The sequence below is a fragment of the Mytilus californianus genome, unplaced genomic scaffold, assembly GCF_021869535.1.
Source record: "Mytilus californianus isolate M0D057914Y unplaced genomic scaffold, xbMytCali1.0.p SCAF_7, whole genome shotgun sequence".
Lineage (NCBI taxonomy): Eukaryota > Metazoa > Mollusca > Bivalvia > Mytilida > Mytilidae > Mytilus > Mytilus californianus.
This window is the reverse complement of record NW_026262723.1, coordinates 7466393-7482101: the sequence shown is the minus strand read 5'-3', so window position 1 is coordinate 7482101 and position 15709 is coordinate 7466393. Positions and strand designations below refer to the sequence as shown.

Below are 15709 nucleotides of genomic sequence, written 5' to 3'. Positions count from 1 at the left end.
TTCAAAAAGGAAAGTCCCTAATCAAATGGCAAAATCAAAAGCTCAAACACATCAATCGAATGGATTACAACTGTCATATTCCTGACTTGGTACAGGCATGAAGAAGATTTTCGTAAAAGTTAATGAACAGCGACGGGCGCAAAGTGAGGAGAAAAGCTCACTTAACCCTGTCGGTCAGGTGAGCTAAAAATCTGGGATAATGAATTTAAATACAAAATCACAAATTGCAAAAAAACTGTGATAACTAATTCCACAAATTCCTTATCACGAATATAATCCGTTATAACCAATTATACAGTTCGTTATAACGATCTTAATTCGTTATCACAAATTACAAAAAATGTGATAACGAATTAAAATATCTGTTATAACGATTTCCATCAATTCGTTATCACAAATTTAATCTGATACAACGAATTATACAATTCGTGATAACGATTTAAATTCGTGATTTCGAATTCAAATTATATTTTTCGGAGGTCCTTAATAAACACAACATATAAAATTAAAGACTGTGCAACACAACCCCCTAGATATTGCTCCAAATGTGACAACCGTCGTGTTGCCTATGTAAGTACAAATTCGATATTAGGTCTTATTTGGTGATGTCACATTGGAGGAAAAGAGAATGGGATTATTTGTATAGACATTTGTAACATGTCTGCCGTCATTTGTGAAACAAATATTTAATAACAATTCACCAACTCGTGATGGCAACCGTAAGTTTCAAAAGCATGACTTCATCCATCAAACTCACCACTTAGAACCCTTGGTTTAACAGCTTCTCTGTAAGCAGCAAACCTCTACTAAAGAAATCATGATAAGGAATGAAATATCTGGAAAGCGCATCAACTGGGAGATATAAACACTCCTTATGCAGGCTTTTCACTTATGTTGCTGTAAAGAAACGGACAATTCACAATTGGAAGCTGAAATAATCATGATCTTCTCTTTTGTCGTAAAGTTTTGTTCTCAACCGATTCTCATTGCCAATTTCTAGAGGTAAGTCAAGATATGAGGATATCTTTACTGCAGTTGTATCTGTTGTATCCTTTATTTTAAGATCGATGTGATATATGCGTTCAACATAGTCACCAAACTTTGAATTATGCAGTGATAGGCCATCGTCTTTATAGTACTAGTGTAACTTAAATGAAAAAGAGAGGCGAAAGATACAAAAAGGACATTCAAACTCATAAGTCGAAAATAAACTGACAACGCTATTTTATTATTATTCTTTGTTTTGTTTGCTGAAAAACATGTCCTCCAAACGTAACAAATATGTTCTCAATCATGGCATTAAGCATCTTGATTATGTAAAATTGAGAATGGAATTGGGGAATGTGTCAAAGAGACAACAACCCGACCATAGAGCAGACAACAGACGAAGGCCACCAATGGGTCTTCAATGCAGCGAGAAACTCCCGCACCCGGAGGCGTCCTTCAGCTGGCCCCTAAACAAATATGTATACTAGTTCAGTGATAATGAACGTCATACTAAACTCCAAATTATACACAAGAAACTAAAATTAAAAATGATACAAGACTAACAAATGCCAGAGGCTCCTGACTTGGGACAGGCGCAAAAATGCGGCGGGGTTAAACATGTTTTTTGAGATCTCAACCCTCCCCCTTTACCTCTAGCCAATGTAGAAAAAACAAACGTACAACAGTACGCACAGTAAAACTCAGTTTAAGAGAAGTCCGAGTCCGATGTCAGAATAGGAAACAAAAGAAAATAAACAAAATGACAATAATACATAAATAACAACAGACTATAGCTACTAACAGTTACTGGCCTGCCAGCTCCAGACCTCAATTAAACTGATTGAAAGATTATGTCTTCAACATATGAATATCAGGCACAATCCCTCCTGTTAGGGGTTTAGTATTATACCGTCATAAAATATTTGAGAAGAACATAACCCGTGTCATGCCAACAACTGGTTTTAGAATAAATATGTTTAATTCCGATGCAAAGACCCTATAAGTGAATCAATATTAAAGCCAAAATATGCAACCTTATGTGTTTGTTTTACAATACACTGTAAATTCAAAAATAATTGTGATGTTTTTATTAATGAGAATAATGCGACTGGGTGAGTATCGCAATAATAAGAACTCACATTCAGATATCTGATAATATATCTGTATGCAGATTTTTCTGTAATCGCAATAATTAATCTCGCATTTCTGTCCGTTCTTTAAAAATCGCATTATTAAATGCATGCAATAATTTCTGAATTAACAGTATCATTTATCCCTTCCAAGACTAGGTAGTTTCAAGATAACCCCGATTCTTGATTGAAAATGTCAATACAAATGATGATAATAGTTTAGAAAGACGTTCGTTGCGCACTGTGAAGAACCGACAATATAACGTTGTTTGAAAAATTATGTAATTTAAGTACTCAATACAGCGAAAGAAGATTTACTTTTTCATCTTTGGTTGAGATCCCAAAGTAAAATAGAACAGACCTTTAGATCTAAAGAAACATTTCAAGTTTACGCTAATTCGCAAACGTCGGTGATACGGTTAACAATCTAAAAGGACAGCCAATCACCAGCTGTTGAAAATCATATTCAAATCATACACTAAAATTATTCCAATTAATCCTCAAAAATATAAACTTCGTAAAATATATGACATGTATAAGAAGATATAAACTTGATTTAAGATATTTGTTACATTTTATTTTGCATTCCATTACCAAATTTATTTCAGTCGCTGTAATGTTTGTATACACAGTCCATTCCTCTCTGTATGTGGATCAATGCTTCCACAAGAGAACGTACAGAAGCACCGTCTCGACGAATCCAACGCTTCAAAATTTCCCGAGTTTGATTTCTTATGTTACGATCAGATTCAAAACGAATTATTTCAATTTCTGGTATATCAAAATCAAGTTCAATAGCTAACTGGAAAGATTCAATGCCGATATGATTTATTAGATCCTCCAAAAATGATGGTTTTGGAATTTCATTTAAAACGATTTCAGCAATACCTGAAAAAAGTATATATAAACATGATAAATGAAAAGTGGCTAAAACTAGATACTATAATTAAGGTTATCTTGGTTATCACAAATTTGTTCCGATAAGACTGGGTTTTGCTTATCTCTTATTTAAAACTTATCCTGAAAAAATTATTAAACTTATCATTCCATTGCACGTCAATATTCATAGCTTAATCAACATTTGATTGGTTGAAATCATTTCACGTTACGTTGAACAAACCTTCCGAGTATCATATTCCCCTCTGGACGACCTTGTGCGACGTTACGCGCGGTTAATGTTTATAACGTTTTGAATGGTCTTTTTTATATAGAGTTTGTAATGCAATTTCGTTTTTAAAATTATTTCAGATCTATAAAATAAAAGAGAAATAGTAATGAACTTATGATCGGTACTGTTTATCATAGTTTATGTTTTGTTTAGTTATAAAAACAAGCGGATAAGAAACAAAATATGTAAATTAATATCTTATGTTCAGGTAGTAAAAAAGTAAAGGCACTAGAATAAGACATTCATTTTCCTTGGCTTAGGGAGATATGAAGATTTGTTCATCCTTGAAAAGTCATATTTCCCTCGGGCGATGCCCTCGTGAAATATGAATTTTCTTTGGTGAAGAAATATTCATATTTTCCTCAGGCATGGGAAATAAATGTAAAATGTTCAGGAAAATAAGTGTTTTCCCGTAAAAACATTATGTTAACTGAATCTAACAAGCGTCTTACCTATTGGAAAGTTGTCTTGAATAAAAATCTGTAAAAAAAAATCCGCCTCAGAATACGTAAAATAATTTGATTAACTGTCAAGAACATTTATAATTATCAAATAATATAGTCTATTAATTTCCAGAATATTTCGTATGGATTACAGAATACATCCATCTGTGTCACGAATGACGGGTGTGTTTCGTTTGTCCTAATCACAGTCACATACTACTCTTAGTGTGTATTACCATCGCCAAAAACAAAAAACCGACTTCTTACCGGATTTTTTTATGGCAAGAACAACCTAACGGGTGCAACTTGTAAAGAAGGAACTGCTTTACCTTCACGATTGAGTAAACATTATAGTGTACGTTGTCATTGTGTTGTAGGTATTTAGTTTTTAGTCTTTTTGATTGATCATTTTGTGCTTTCTTTGTATTGCAAGTATTGTAATACATTACCTGACACATTTTGTGGTCGTCTTCATCGATACATTTAATTGCTCTTAATACATCTTGTAGGGATGTATGACGGTTATTGACTTTCCATTTCCATAATAACATAAATTTGTAATCGTCCACATGGTATCTGTATTCATCCCAAATAGACTGTATTGAGTCTTGTGAAACCTTCAGATGTTTGGCTAACTCTCTACAGCTATTTATACTTAACCTTCTACTCAGATGTGCAAGTTGCTTATTTGTTGGACATTGCTGCAAATCAGCGTCTTTAAGAACTATAGAAATATCACAAACATTACAAAATATATTATGCAGTTATGCAGATCACAATATGGCGTAAACAACTTTTTTGTAATTCAGTTCTATTGCTGCGTGCATATGATATATATAAAACAAATATATTTATGTATGTGATCAGACACGGTTTGACCTATAGTTAATTTTTACACCATACCGAGATAGGATAATTTGCAAAAGGAAGGAATCTCAAACTATTTTACGAGGTTAAGAAATAACCGTTGTTGTTAAGCAGGAGATGTTATCCATCCGTAGTACAATAGAACACCCCCGGTTTTTGGTGGGGTTCATGCTGCTCTTCCTTTAGTTTTTAATGTAGTGTTTTGTAGATATAAGACTGTTATCTATCTTTTCGTCCTTTTCCGTTTTCTTCCCTATGATTTAATTTGTCCATCATCGACTTAATAGTGTTGATTCTCCCTTAGGTATTGTACATTTTAGTATCGACGCTATTTACTGATGTATGCACAGTATTGCTCCAAAGATTCCGTTTGGGTCAGCTAGTTCTATATACACCTTCAACAATGTACACTCTCCAACATTGTAGACTAGAATAGAATTCATGACAAAAAAATCTCTTTTACGTTGATCTTGTTTTGCTGGTCATTTTTCTGTTTACAATTTCTCTCTATCTTCTTTCAAAAATTAGCTTTTGTCCAAAACACAAAGAAGGTTTAACCCTTTTAACTTATTTGTAGATCTTGTCTTGCTGGCCATTTTTGCTATTAAAGCCTCAATCTATCTATTATAGTTTTCAACATAATAGGCAAAAATACTAAAAATGTGTAAATATCGTCACTAAAGAGGAATAACTACTGTAATGAGTCTACTTTAGATTTCAGTCTGTTGACTTATTTGTAGATCTTGTCTCGCTGGTAATTTTTGCTATTTTAAATGTCAATCTATCTATTATACTTTTCTATTTAAAAGACAAAAAAATAATAATTTTTTTTAAATATCATAATTTAAGCGCAATAACTCCAATAATGAGTCAAGTGAAGAATTCGGCCATTAGACTTATTTGTAGAACTGGTCTTACTGATCATGTTTTGCCTTTTTAAGTTTCTATCTATTGTAGATTTTAAGATATTAAGCAAGCACGCAAAAATTGATTTAAATCGTCATTTAAAGCAATAACTCTAATAAGGAGTCTTCTGCCAAATTTTTCTATGTTGACTTATATGTAGATCCTGTCTTGCTAATCATTTTTGCTATCTACTTTAATTTTCAACATAATAGGCAAAAATTTGAAAATGGCAAAAATTCTTAATTGATGTCGTCTGACAGTTTTTGACGTAAATAGATAGTAGGTAGAAATCAACATTCTAAATATTTCTGGTCCTGTCTGATTTCTCTATTTATAGCGGTTTTCAAAACAATAGACAAAACTTGCATTTTACCCTTAAGTTCTTTTTTGAGCCATGTTGGCCATCTTGGTTGGTAAGAGTAATCATCGGACACATTTATATATCTTAGATACCCCAATAAATATTGTGGCCAAATTTGATTTAATTTGGCCCAATAGTTTTAGAGGAGAAGATTTTTGTAATCGTTAACGGACGACGACGACAACGACGACGACGGACGACGACAACGACGACGGACGACGACAACGACGGACGACGGACTCCAAGTAATGGGTAAAGTTCATACTGGACCTTCGGGCCAGGTGAACTAAAAGTGGTCAAAGGGGGCTGTATATACATTTTCATCATATCTGCAGACACCAGACATTGATGTTTATCGATACCTAATGTACCATTCACATAAATAATATATTTTACGCAACCCGAGGAATAATTACTGTATAACATATACCACAACAACACGAGGTTCACATGATTCCGTAGTTTAATGGTGCTGCTTTTGCAGGGAACAAACGTTCGTTTACCAGGTAACTATTGATTCACATTATGATGATATATTAACTAATCATTACTTCAATATAGGTCATAGACCTTGCTTGTGTATGTACAGTGTATATACAAAATAATAAGCAAAAAGTGCATTACTGAAAAACTACCTTGGCCATGCCGACACTTGAAGACGTCTTCTATCCTCTGAAATTGATGAGAGGGCATTATAGTCTTTAATAAAACAAACACAGGGCTAAGTATGGAGCAATCTCAATTAATATTTTATATAAGATATTCATTGTGCAAATGAAGCTACGAAAGTTTACAACTAGTGATTTTTGTACCAAGCGATACAGTAGAGATCGCCTTTTCGAACAATTTTGACTCAATATCAATTTGGATATTAAAAGAGAACATGTACTTTTTTCGTACTTTTTATTACAAAGTCTCCATGTCTGAATTCAAACATAAAATATGCTATTTCGACACATTTTCGAAAGCAATTTTCAGACATTCAACAAAATAGGTAACTTCACTAAACCAGTTGTTGACATGATACGGGTTATGTTCTTCTCATATATTTTATGATGGTATGATACTAAACCCCTAACGGGAGGGATTGTACTCGATTTTCATATGATGAAGACATAATCTTTCAATCAGTTTAATTGAGGTCTGGAGCTGGCATGTCAGTAACTGCTAGTAGTCCTTTGTTCATTTATGTATTATTGTCATTTTGCTTAGTTTCTTTTGTTACCTATTCTGACATCGAACTCTGACTTCTTTTAAACTGAGTTTTACTGTGCGTATTGCTATGTGTTTCTTTATTCTACATTGGCTAGAGGTATAGGGGGAGGGTTGAGATCTCACAAAACATGTTTAACCCCGCCGCATTTTTGCGCCTGTCCCAAGTCAGGAGCCTCTGGCCTTTGTTAGTCTAGTGTGTTTTTTAATTTTAGTTCATTTATATATTTTGGAGTTTAGTGTGACGTCCATTTTCACTGAACTAGCACACAATTTTAGTTAGGGGCCAGCTGAGGACCACCTTCGAGTTCGGGATTTTCTTGCTGCATTGAAGACCCATTGGTGGCTTTCGGCTGTTGTCTGCTCTTTGGTCGGGTTGTTGTCTCTTTGACATATTCCCCATTTCCATTCTCAATTATCCGAAAATAATTATTGCTATTTCAGGAAAATCTGCATACAAATATATATTATTGTTGCGATAATCATTAAGTTGCGTTATTTGCATTAATAAAAACCTCACAATAGTTTCTGAATTTACAGAATTTAAATATTTTACAAATTGAGACAGAATTACCTCTTTTGCGAACCAGATTGTCATTTGGTTTATATCTGTACTAGTTTCATGCTGCGAACATTGCCAGAAATCTCCTGAAGCATTTTTTAGCTTTACATAGTCTACATAGCAACCACAGGACGCCTTTACTTGAAACTTAAATGGCATATCATTCATTTCAGAGGTTGACGTTCCAGCAGCGGAATTCAAAATGTCGGAAATTTTCTTAATTGATACAGATAAACATTCTTGGGTGCTCGTTGCAACATCTCGAACTATGCAAGACTTTCCAAATGCATGTACAAGGTATATGATAATCTGTTTCTTTTTTATAATTAATATGAGGTCATGATTTTGGTTTATTCCGAACATTGCACATCCTGCAAATAATTGAAGTTCAGCTCTAATAATTTTCAGGTCCCATATACAAAGGCATGAGCTTAGAATTCGATAGGATAGACCAGTAGGTATAATGTCTTCTTCGAAGTTGTAAATCAAACACAAACTTTTTTCATTCGAGATCATTTCTGGAATCCATTCTGACTTACATGGAGTAGTAATCATAGAAGGCACTAAATACCTTTCAATAACCTGATCATCTGTGTCATTGTCGTACCTTTTTTGTGCTACTAAAATGTCTAAATGACACAGGATGTCAATCATGAAATCTTTGTATGGAAGAATGTTACAAAATTCAGGCTGTTGCCAAATTTGAAAAATATTTTTCTTTGATATGATTCCTTTGGAACTTAGTTCAAGTAGTGTTCTTGAAAAATCTGGTCCACTTGGCCAGTGTTCTCTTATCGTGACAATTGATTTTAATACTTGAATTAGACATAGCGGATTGATAATTATATATTTGTTTAACTTTTTCACATTGAAATAAATAATTTTTCCAAGACTATTTTGAATTTTCAGGAATGTCTCTAGGGCTTGTTCATTCAAAGTCACTGATGTCTCATGTGTATTTATTGCAATTAATGCATCCTTAGTAAGAACAAATTCACCTTTCTCAACACGCAATGCAATTTGTAATTCCAATGTGATCCAGGCAACAGGCATTGGCTCACCCCATTTTGGATGAGAAAACGCAATGCTAACAATCTGATCTTTAACCATTCTCATTTCACGATCGGATTTGTCAGTTGCATTAACAAAAATCAATGGATTGAAAATTAAATGATGACGACCTGAGTGTTTCTGGAATAATATTTCCAGCGATCTAGTTATCTCACGCCTGCGGTTCTCTACGTTGTGCTGGAAAAGAGTAAAACCGTGCAAAATTACAAAAAAGCAAGTCAGAGCAGACTATTAAATGGCATATTGATAATTTTAAAACAAATGACAATTAACTTTTCAGAAATTGACCTTGTAACAGCGCTCTGTCTGAATTTTCCGTGAGAATACAGCTACGCAAAAATATGCCATTAAAGACTTATCTAGATGTGTTTTTGATTGTGTGCATCATTTTTTTTTTAATAATGCTAGAATGGTATACCCTCTGAAGACCACTTTTAAGATAGCACTGTTAAATATGTCATCTTTGTAGATATTAAGATAAGTGCGTTTCATAACTTTGTCCCTTTTAACTTCTTTCTGAAATTGTCAAACCTGCTATAAAAGTAACCTCTTTTTAGCCCCATCAGTCTTTTCAAATTACCTCCTTTTTTGAAAAAAAGTAGTGACCTATGCATTTTGAACTCAAAGATCACTTGTCTGATAATGTCCAGGTTGTCTGGTCATGAAGAATAACTTTATACACAGGTTTGACTGATTTATAGTGGTAAATAAACATTCTCAGGTAAGCAAATAAATCCGTACTGAAATTTGTACGCATAATTTCATTGAAATCATCAATTATACATTTATGTTCTAGCCACTACACAACCAATACATCGTTTTGAATAATGCAGCTTTGAGTGAACACATAAACACATAATAGTTCAATACTGATCAAATGTACAAGTATTATTCTAAAGTACAAATGACAAAAGTGCATATTAAGCAAAACATTGAGATTGAAGTCTATTTGCCTGGACGAATCGATCTATATAAAACATATAAAATTCACGTGATAAATATTGCGGCATGTGTATTCTTTTAATGATCGAACGCGCTGGAATATTTCGGCTACGCTTCTTATTCCGATTGAACGACATTTCAGATCAATACCTCAGGTGGTTTTATATCTTAAAGTGATTACAATTAAAATGGAAAACAAAAAAAAAACTTGTATTTGTTGTTATAATATTTAATAAAGTATTATTTCCATTTGAAAAATCAAACCTTGAACTAGTCACTTTTGTACATGTTGTAACTATAAACATAAATAATCTATTATTTAACGCAATACATACAGGCATGCTCTGTGTAGATAAAATTACCTGATGTAGAAGGTCTTTATGTGTTGCTACAAATAATATTTTTGGATATCCATCTTTAGTATTCTTGCAGTATGTAAGAATTGAATTTACCCAATGTAAAAGATAGACTGAAATAATAACATAACTTCACTTGAAGCAAATTTTAATTTTGATGTAGTTTTTTTTTTATATTATTAAAGTGAGTTATCGCATCGATGTATGGAAATAATAAAACATTGAATGTAGAGATATAACTAGTTTCCTATGAATTCATATCACACCAAGGCCGCTTTCGTAAAGTCAGTGAATGTTTACAGAAACATTCACCATATCATAGAATCATATGAGTACGGTAAGGATGATTCATCTTTAAAACTTATTTCCGATTATATGTCTTTATAATAAATTTCTAAAAAAAAAAATGGCACAAAACTTATATTCAATCACAAAATATCAAGTAATCAAATTATAAATGTTGTCTACATTATGAAATTTGGTCGTGTTATTGTGGTACCAAACACCTTGACTAAAATTAATTTGGCTCGTTTAATTTTCATAAAACTTTGACAAAATATTTACTTTGACTCTTTGACAAAAATATAAAAATTTCAAAAAACTTGAACCACACACTTTATTGGAAAAGTTTCATTGGATCTATAGCAGTTTGACAAACACTAATTTTTGTCATTCAGAAGCTCAAAATTTCTTTAACAATAGAAAGTGATTAAACGTTCAACTGATTTTTACAGAGTTATATCCCTGTAGTGTTATGTCCAACCTTAAGATGTGCTTTATTCACAATGATAGTACTTAAAACGTTCCGAATAGACTGACTTTTATTATCTATCTTTATTATGCATGTATGTAATTAAGATCATACCAGAAGTTGTGGGATACTCTGAAATACCCGGCAAATATGATTTGACGTCTAATGGATCATCCATTTGTTTGCTTCCATCAAAAACTAAAAGAAATGTCCCTCTATAACAGATAAATAATTGGTGTGTTACATAGTAAACGTCTTGTCCCCCAAAATCCCATATATCAACAGGGGCGATCTTTTCCTCGTATTGACCATTTTGCAACATTTCTTTAATTCTATTGTACATCTGTGTATGAGTAGCTCCGATCATGCTATAGAGGGTATGGCGCGTGTCAGAAACTTGAGAACTTTCTAGACACACCTCGGATTCACCTTTAGCTAGTCGAAGCTTCTTTCTGGCAGGTTCATCAACGGTTTCACAATCAGTAGCATATTTGTTTGCGGTTCTTCCGGATCTTTCATAAATAGTGGTCGTGACTTTTGGTGCAATTCCTGAGTAATTAACAGACATCAGGAATCCTTCCAATACAGAACTCGATTTAGAAATTTCTGCATAAGAAACACTCATATAAATTAATTAGACAATTAAAAATCATTATAAAAAAAACCAGACAGAACCATGGCCAAAATAGAATACGACGACAAGACAAACAATGGTTCGAAAACAGCAACTCAGAAAACTGATATTGCTGTGCAAAAACCAGACGATTTTATCGTCAGGGGTGAAGCCCAAAAAATAAGTAATTCCATTCATTATAATGGCATACGTCGTGTAGATCTTAGCAAATAAAACATTGTTGATGTCACAAACGATATTCCATAACGATCAATCAAATCAAAGGAACGACTGTAACTTAGCCAAAAGGGGCCATGCATTCAACAGCTACTTACAAAAGCAGCTTTACAACATGATTCGATACTGAAAACAAAACAACACGAACAACATTTAAAGTGCACCGGTGATGCGTAGTATTATTTTACAAGGCATTCATGATGATTGCGATATGGTTTAAAAGGATTTATTATAAACATAGCAAACATTGTTACCAGTTTTGCCTGTGTTGTCAAATCGGAGTTGAATGACATTTATAAAATTAATCTGACATCAGGTAGTTGGATTGATATAGGTTTATCATCATGTGTGCGTTCGTACATTGAAAGTTCATGATAAACGTACTAGTATCCAAGGTTAGAGGTAGGGTTGGCACCTTCAAACATGTTTAACCTGTTCACATTCTATATGTGACTGTCCCAACTCAGGAGCCTGTAGTTCTGTGGTTGTCGTTGGTTAATGTCTGTCATATTTGTTTTTCGTAAATCGTTTTTTTTTTTTAATTAAGCCGTTAGTTTTTCTCAATTCTATTGTTCATATTTTTCATGTTGGGGCCTTTTATAGCCGACTATACGATATGGATTTTTATGATTGTTTAAGGTCGTATTTCAGGGAAACGGATTAATATTAGCTATGTACAGCTTGTTTCCGAATCCTATTATAATTATGTATTTTGTATGATGATATATTTGTAATGATGACGAATAAATATGTTTAAACTAAGGCCGTACGGTTGCTTATAACTGCTCACATCCACTTCATTTGAAAAATGGTGGATAGATGTTTTATTGGCAATCATAAAACATCTCCTTATTTTTAAATATTAATAAATGGCCATTTTCGTATCGGTTTGGGTATCATTGCTCGACCCATATCAGATCATCGACTAGTGCTTTGGGCTTATAGGAGAGTCCTGATGTGATAAAGGGATCGGTATGGTAGGAATCTAGTCATTTCGTACCATACCTATTTCGTGCCGTTTCCATTTTGTACTCAAAATCACCATTTCGTACGCAAAGTTTGCCATTTTGTACACAAGGTTTATCATTGTGTATCCCTGATCAATCTATTTCGAACTATATGAGCCAACACCATATACGATTTCATATCATATTTATTAAAAGCATGTTTCCTATTTCGTAATATGTATTTGTAAATGATTGAAAGTGTGTACTAGTATCGGTATTTGTCATGTTGATTATTTTGTATAACACAAATTTATAATACAATATAGAAAAGATCCTTTAAAGTCCCTTAAATAAGTTGATTTTTCAATGTTTTACTTTCGATGTATTACTGGTCCATTCAACAAGGTAAATATGTTTTTGATATGGTTTTGATAAACAAAAAAAGATAATAATAATATAAGATGTTCAAAGCTTCCAGCAGTACACCTGTCTAAAGACCTATAATTGGTTTAATTAAGCAGAACGTGACAAAACTGCACATTAAGTTTTAGTTTCTCTTTGTATGCGTGCAGGATTTCATTTTTAGTTATTTTTTCAACTCTAAAAATATCAGTTTCTTAACCAACAAATGAGTATTTATCTATAACTGTTTTTATAGTCATAACAGTTGTTTGTGAAAATGCTGTGAAAAGGGACACACTAGCTGATATTCACTGAAGAAGAATTCATGAAATTGCATTTTATATAAGACTTTTCACCTGGTTGACTATCAGTACCCGAGGGTATCATCAGCTCGGTAGTCAGTATTTTGGTATTGACATGATTTATAACAAAGATTTCTAAAACTGTCCGTTTAAAGATTAGGAACTATTAAAAAGCTAATGTTTATACTCCCTCTTGCAAATTGGCATTACATTTATTATGTCCTTTTTGGTCATATAGCTTTTCAACTGTTTCAGCAGTTCTGATACATCCATTGCCTTCAAATATTCAGCTTTCAGCGTTCCTGACAAAGGTAAATCCCGAAAAGCACTTCGGACATATAAAATTTATAAAGTGTTGTTTTCATTTGTTGTAGTGTAACACCTACAATCCAAGCCCGGTCAGAAAGAACTTTCTAAAAAATGTTGTATATATTTCATACAAAAAAGTTCCTACGCATAGGTTTATCTTTCAAAATATGTAGAATATTTTGGTAATTTTGGTATCAAATAAAAGTAAAAAAAAGAAATCAAATACCTTGCTTTTGCTGTTTCATTTAAACAAATTACTAACTACCAAAAGAGCAAGCCGAAATGATGAGTAATCATATAAGCACAAACGAAAATTACAGGCGACATGTATTAATAATGTTACAGAACAGTTCATGTTCCATATGGTAAGAATTGACATACATTTAAATCTTCCATAACGTACGAAACGGCACAATACAAATTTTCAATCAATTGCGTTCGTAAATTTACTAATAAAAAAGAGATATGAAAGATACCATAGTGACATTTAAACTCATAAGCCTAAAATAAACTGACAACGACATTGCACAAAAAAAGAGACCAAAACGCAAAAAACATAAACAAAACACAACATAGAATACTAAAGACTGCGCAACACGAACCCGACAAATATTAGAACTAGAAAGTAATTTGTTAATTAATGAAATTTAATCAATATGAATTAAATTTATTTATTGAAACGATACAAATTAGATTTATCTCCCTTTTTATGTTTTGATTGTTGCAAGCGACATATTAAACCGGTTGTATGATATATATTTTTCTGTACATAAGCGATACGCAATGAGCTTGTGCATCAAAAGGCGGAAATTTAAACAATAATAAACCAGTTGTTTCAAATATGTTGTTTCATTGTTTAACAAACTTTAGACGGAGTGCAAGGACAAAATAACCCACCACACCCTACCCCAAAAAATATTTGTTTGCTGCTGATATTTTTATAATTACAGATGATATACGCAGTCTTCGCCGAATCTTCATGGCTTTAAAGAATAATATTTTGATACATTATGACATTTGGTGGATGGTGTTATTATCCAACATTTATGACCAATCAATGTGTATGGCGGAATTTATCTTATTTAGGTGTCGGAAGCCCAGTTACCACCTCTTCGGTGCTGGTTGCCTTTTACTGAATTAAAGAAAAACATAATTATATTGTCATTGAATGATTCATTCTTTGGCCTCTGAAAAGCTGATTGTTGTTATGATGTTGTTGTAAAATTAAAGCCATGACAAATTCGCCAATTCTAAATTTGTGTTGTTTTAATACATGAGACAAATAATGGATTCATGACAGAGAAACTAATTGTACGTCATTGGTATTACTTTATTCGATTCACCATTTACGTATAGCGTCAGTTTTGTATATTCGATATCGTTTACAATAATGTCACATTTTAAATCTGATTATAAATGTGTTATGACTTCTGAACATTACCAAGTACAACATGTAGCAACGTGAAAACTATCTTAATAAGGGACAACAGTAGTTTACCAATATTCAAATCTCATACATCCGTTGGGAAGATAAATATAATAGTAAAAAACAGGTTTGAATAGAACTTATTTCAACGATTTTATAATACACTTAAAATGTGAGTTATTTTTTTTTCTTTTGTTTTTATCTAAGCATTCCATGCATATGCGTCATAACAATATAAAGATAGATTCGAACCAATGACAACGTAAGGGCACTAACTTAAGTTTTGTCTGATGTTCATGTTCAACATTATTCACCTGATTTATAAAATACCCATTCTCTCTTTTCAATGTTCATTCCTGCTCTCCTTAGATGAACCCATATTCCATTTGTCGGACATCTTTCTTTTGGAATTTCATCATTTACTAGCACTGCTGCAATAGTAGTCTTACCAACATTGTAAGGTCCAACTGGTCAATAAAAAATACGTGGTTGTTTATTTCCTGCTGTTACACTAGTATGAATATCAAAGAATTGCACAACGAAATGAATAAAAATCGACTCCAACGAGTATTTGTTATTGGGAGTCTAATAAAACGAATTTTGCACCTTAACGCAAAAAAAAAACTTAACACAAACCGTCTAAATAAAGGCAACAGTAGTATACTGCTGTTCAATAGTCATAAATCGATTAAAGAAAACAAATCCGGGTCACAAACC

At 32.8% G+C, this 15709-nt stretch overlaps 1 protein-coding gene across 4 annotated transcripts in view; it reads right to left on the bottom strand.

Moving 5' to 3' along the window:
- Positions 1-2672: 2672 nt before the first annotated feature.
- LOC127708967 (serine/threonine-protein phosphatase 6 regulatory ankyrin repeat subunit A-like) overlaps positions 2673-15709 on the bottom strand; it is a 30163-nt gene continuing 17126 nt past the window's right edge. For 3 of the 4 annotated variants that reach the window (XM_052214194.1, XM_052214196.1, XM_052214195.1), the window contains 8 exons: positions 15307-15459; positions 10871-11362; positions 10012-10118; positions 7649-8884; positions 6498-6534; positions 4178-4452; positions 3738-3765; positions 2673-3005 (listed from right to left, as the gene is read on the bottom strand). In XM_052214194.1, coding sequence (XP_052070154.1) covers positions 2722-3005; positions 3738-3765; positions 4178-4452; positions 6498-6534; positions 7649-8884; positions 10012-10118; positions 10871-11362; positions 15307-15459 — 2612 coding nt within the window. In that variant the 3' untranslated portion in view covers positions 2673-2721. Of the gene's footprint in view, positions 3006-3737; positions 3766-4177; positions 4453-6497; positions 6535-7648; positions 8885-10011; positions 10119-10870; positions 11363-14473; positions 15460-15709 lie in introns of those variants that run through there. The other variant, XM_052214197.1, reaches the window with a different exon arrangement.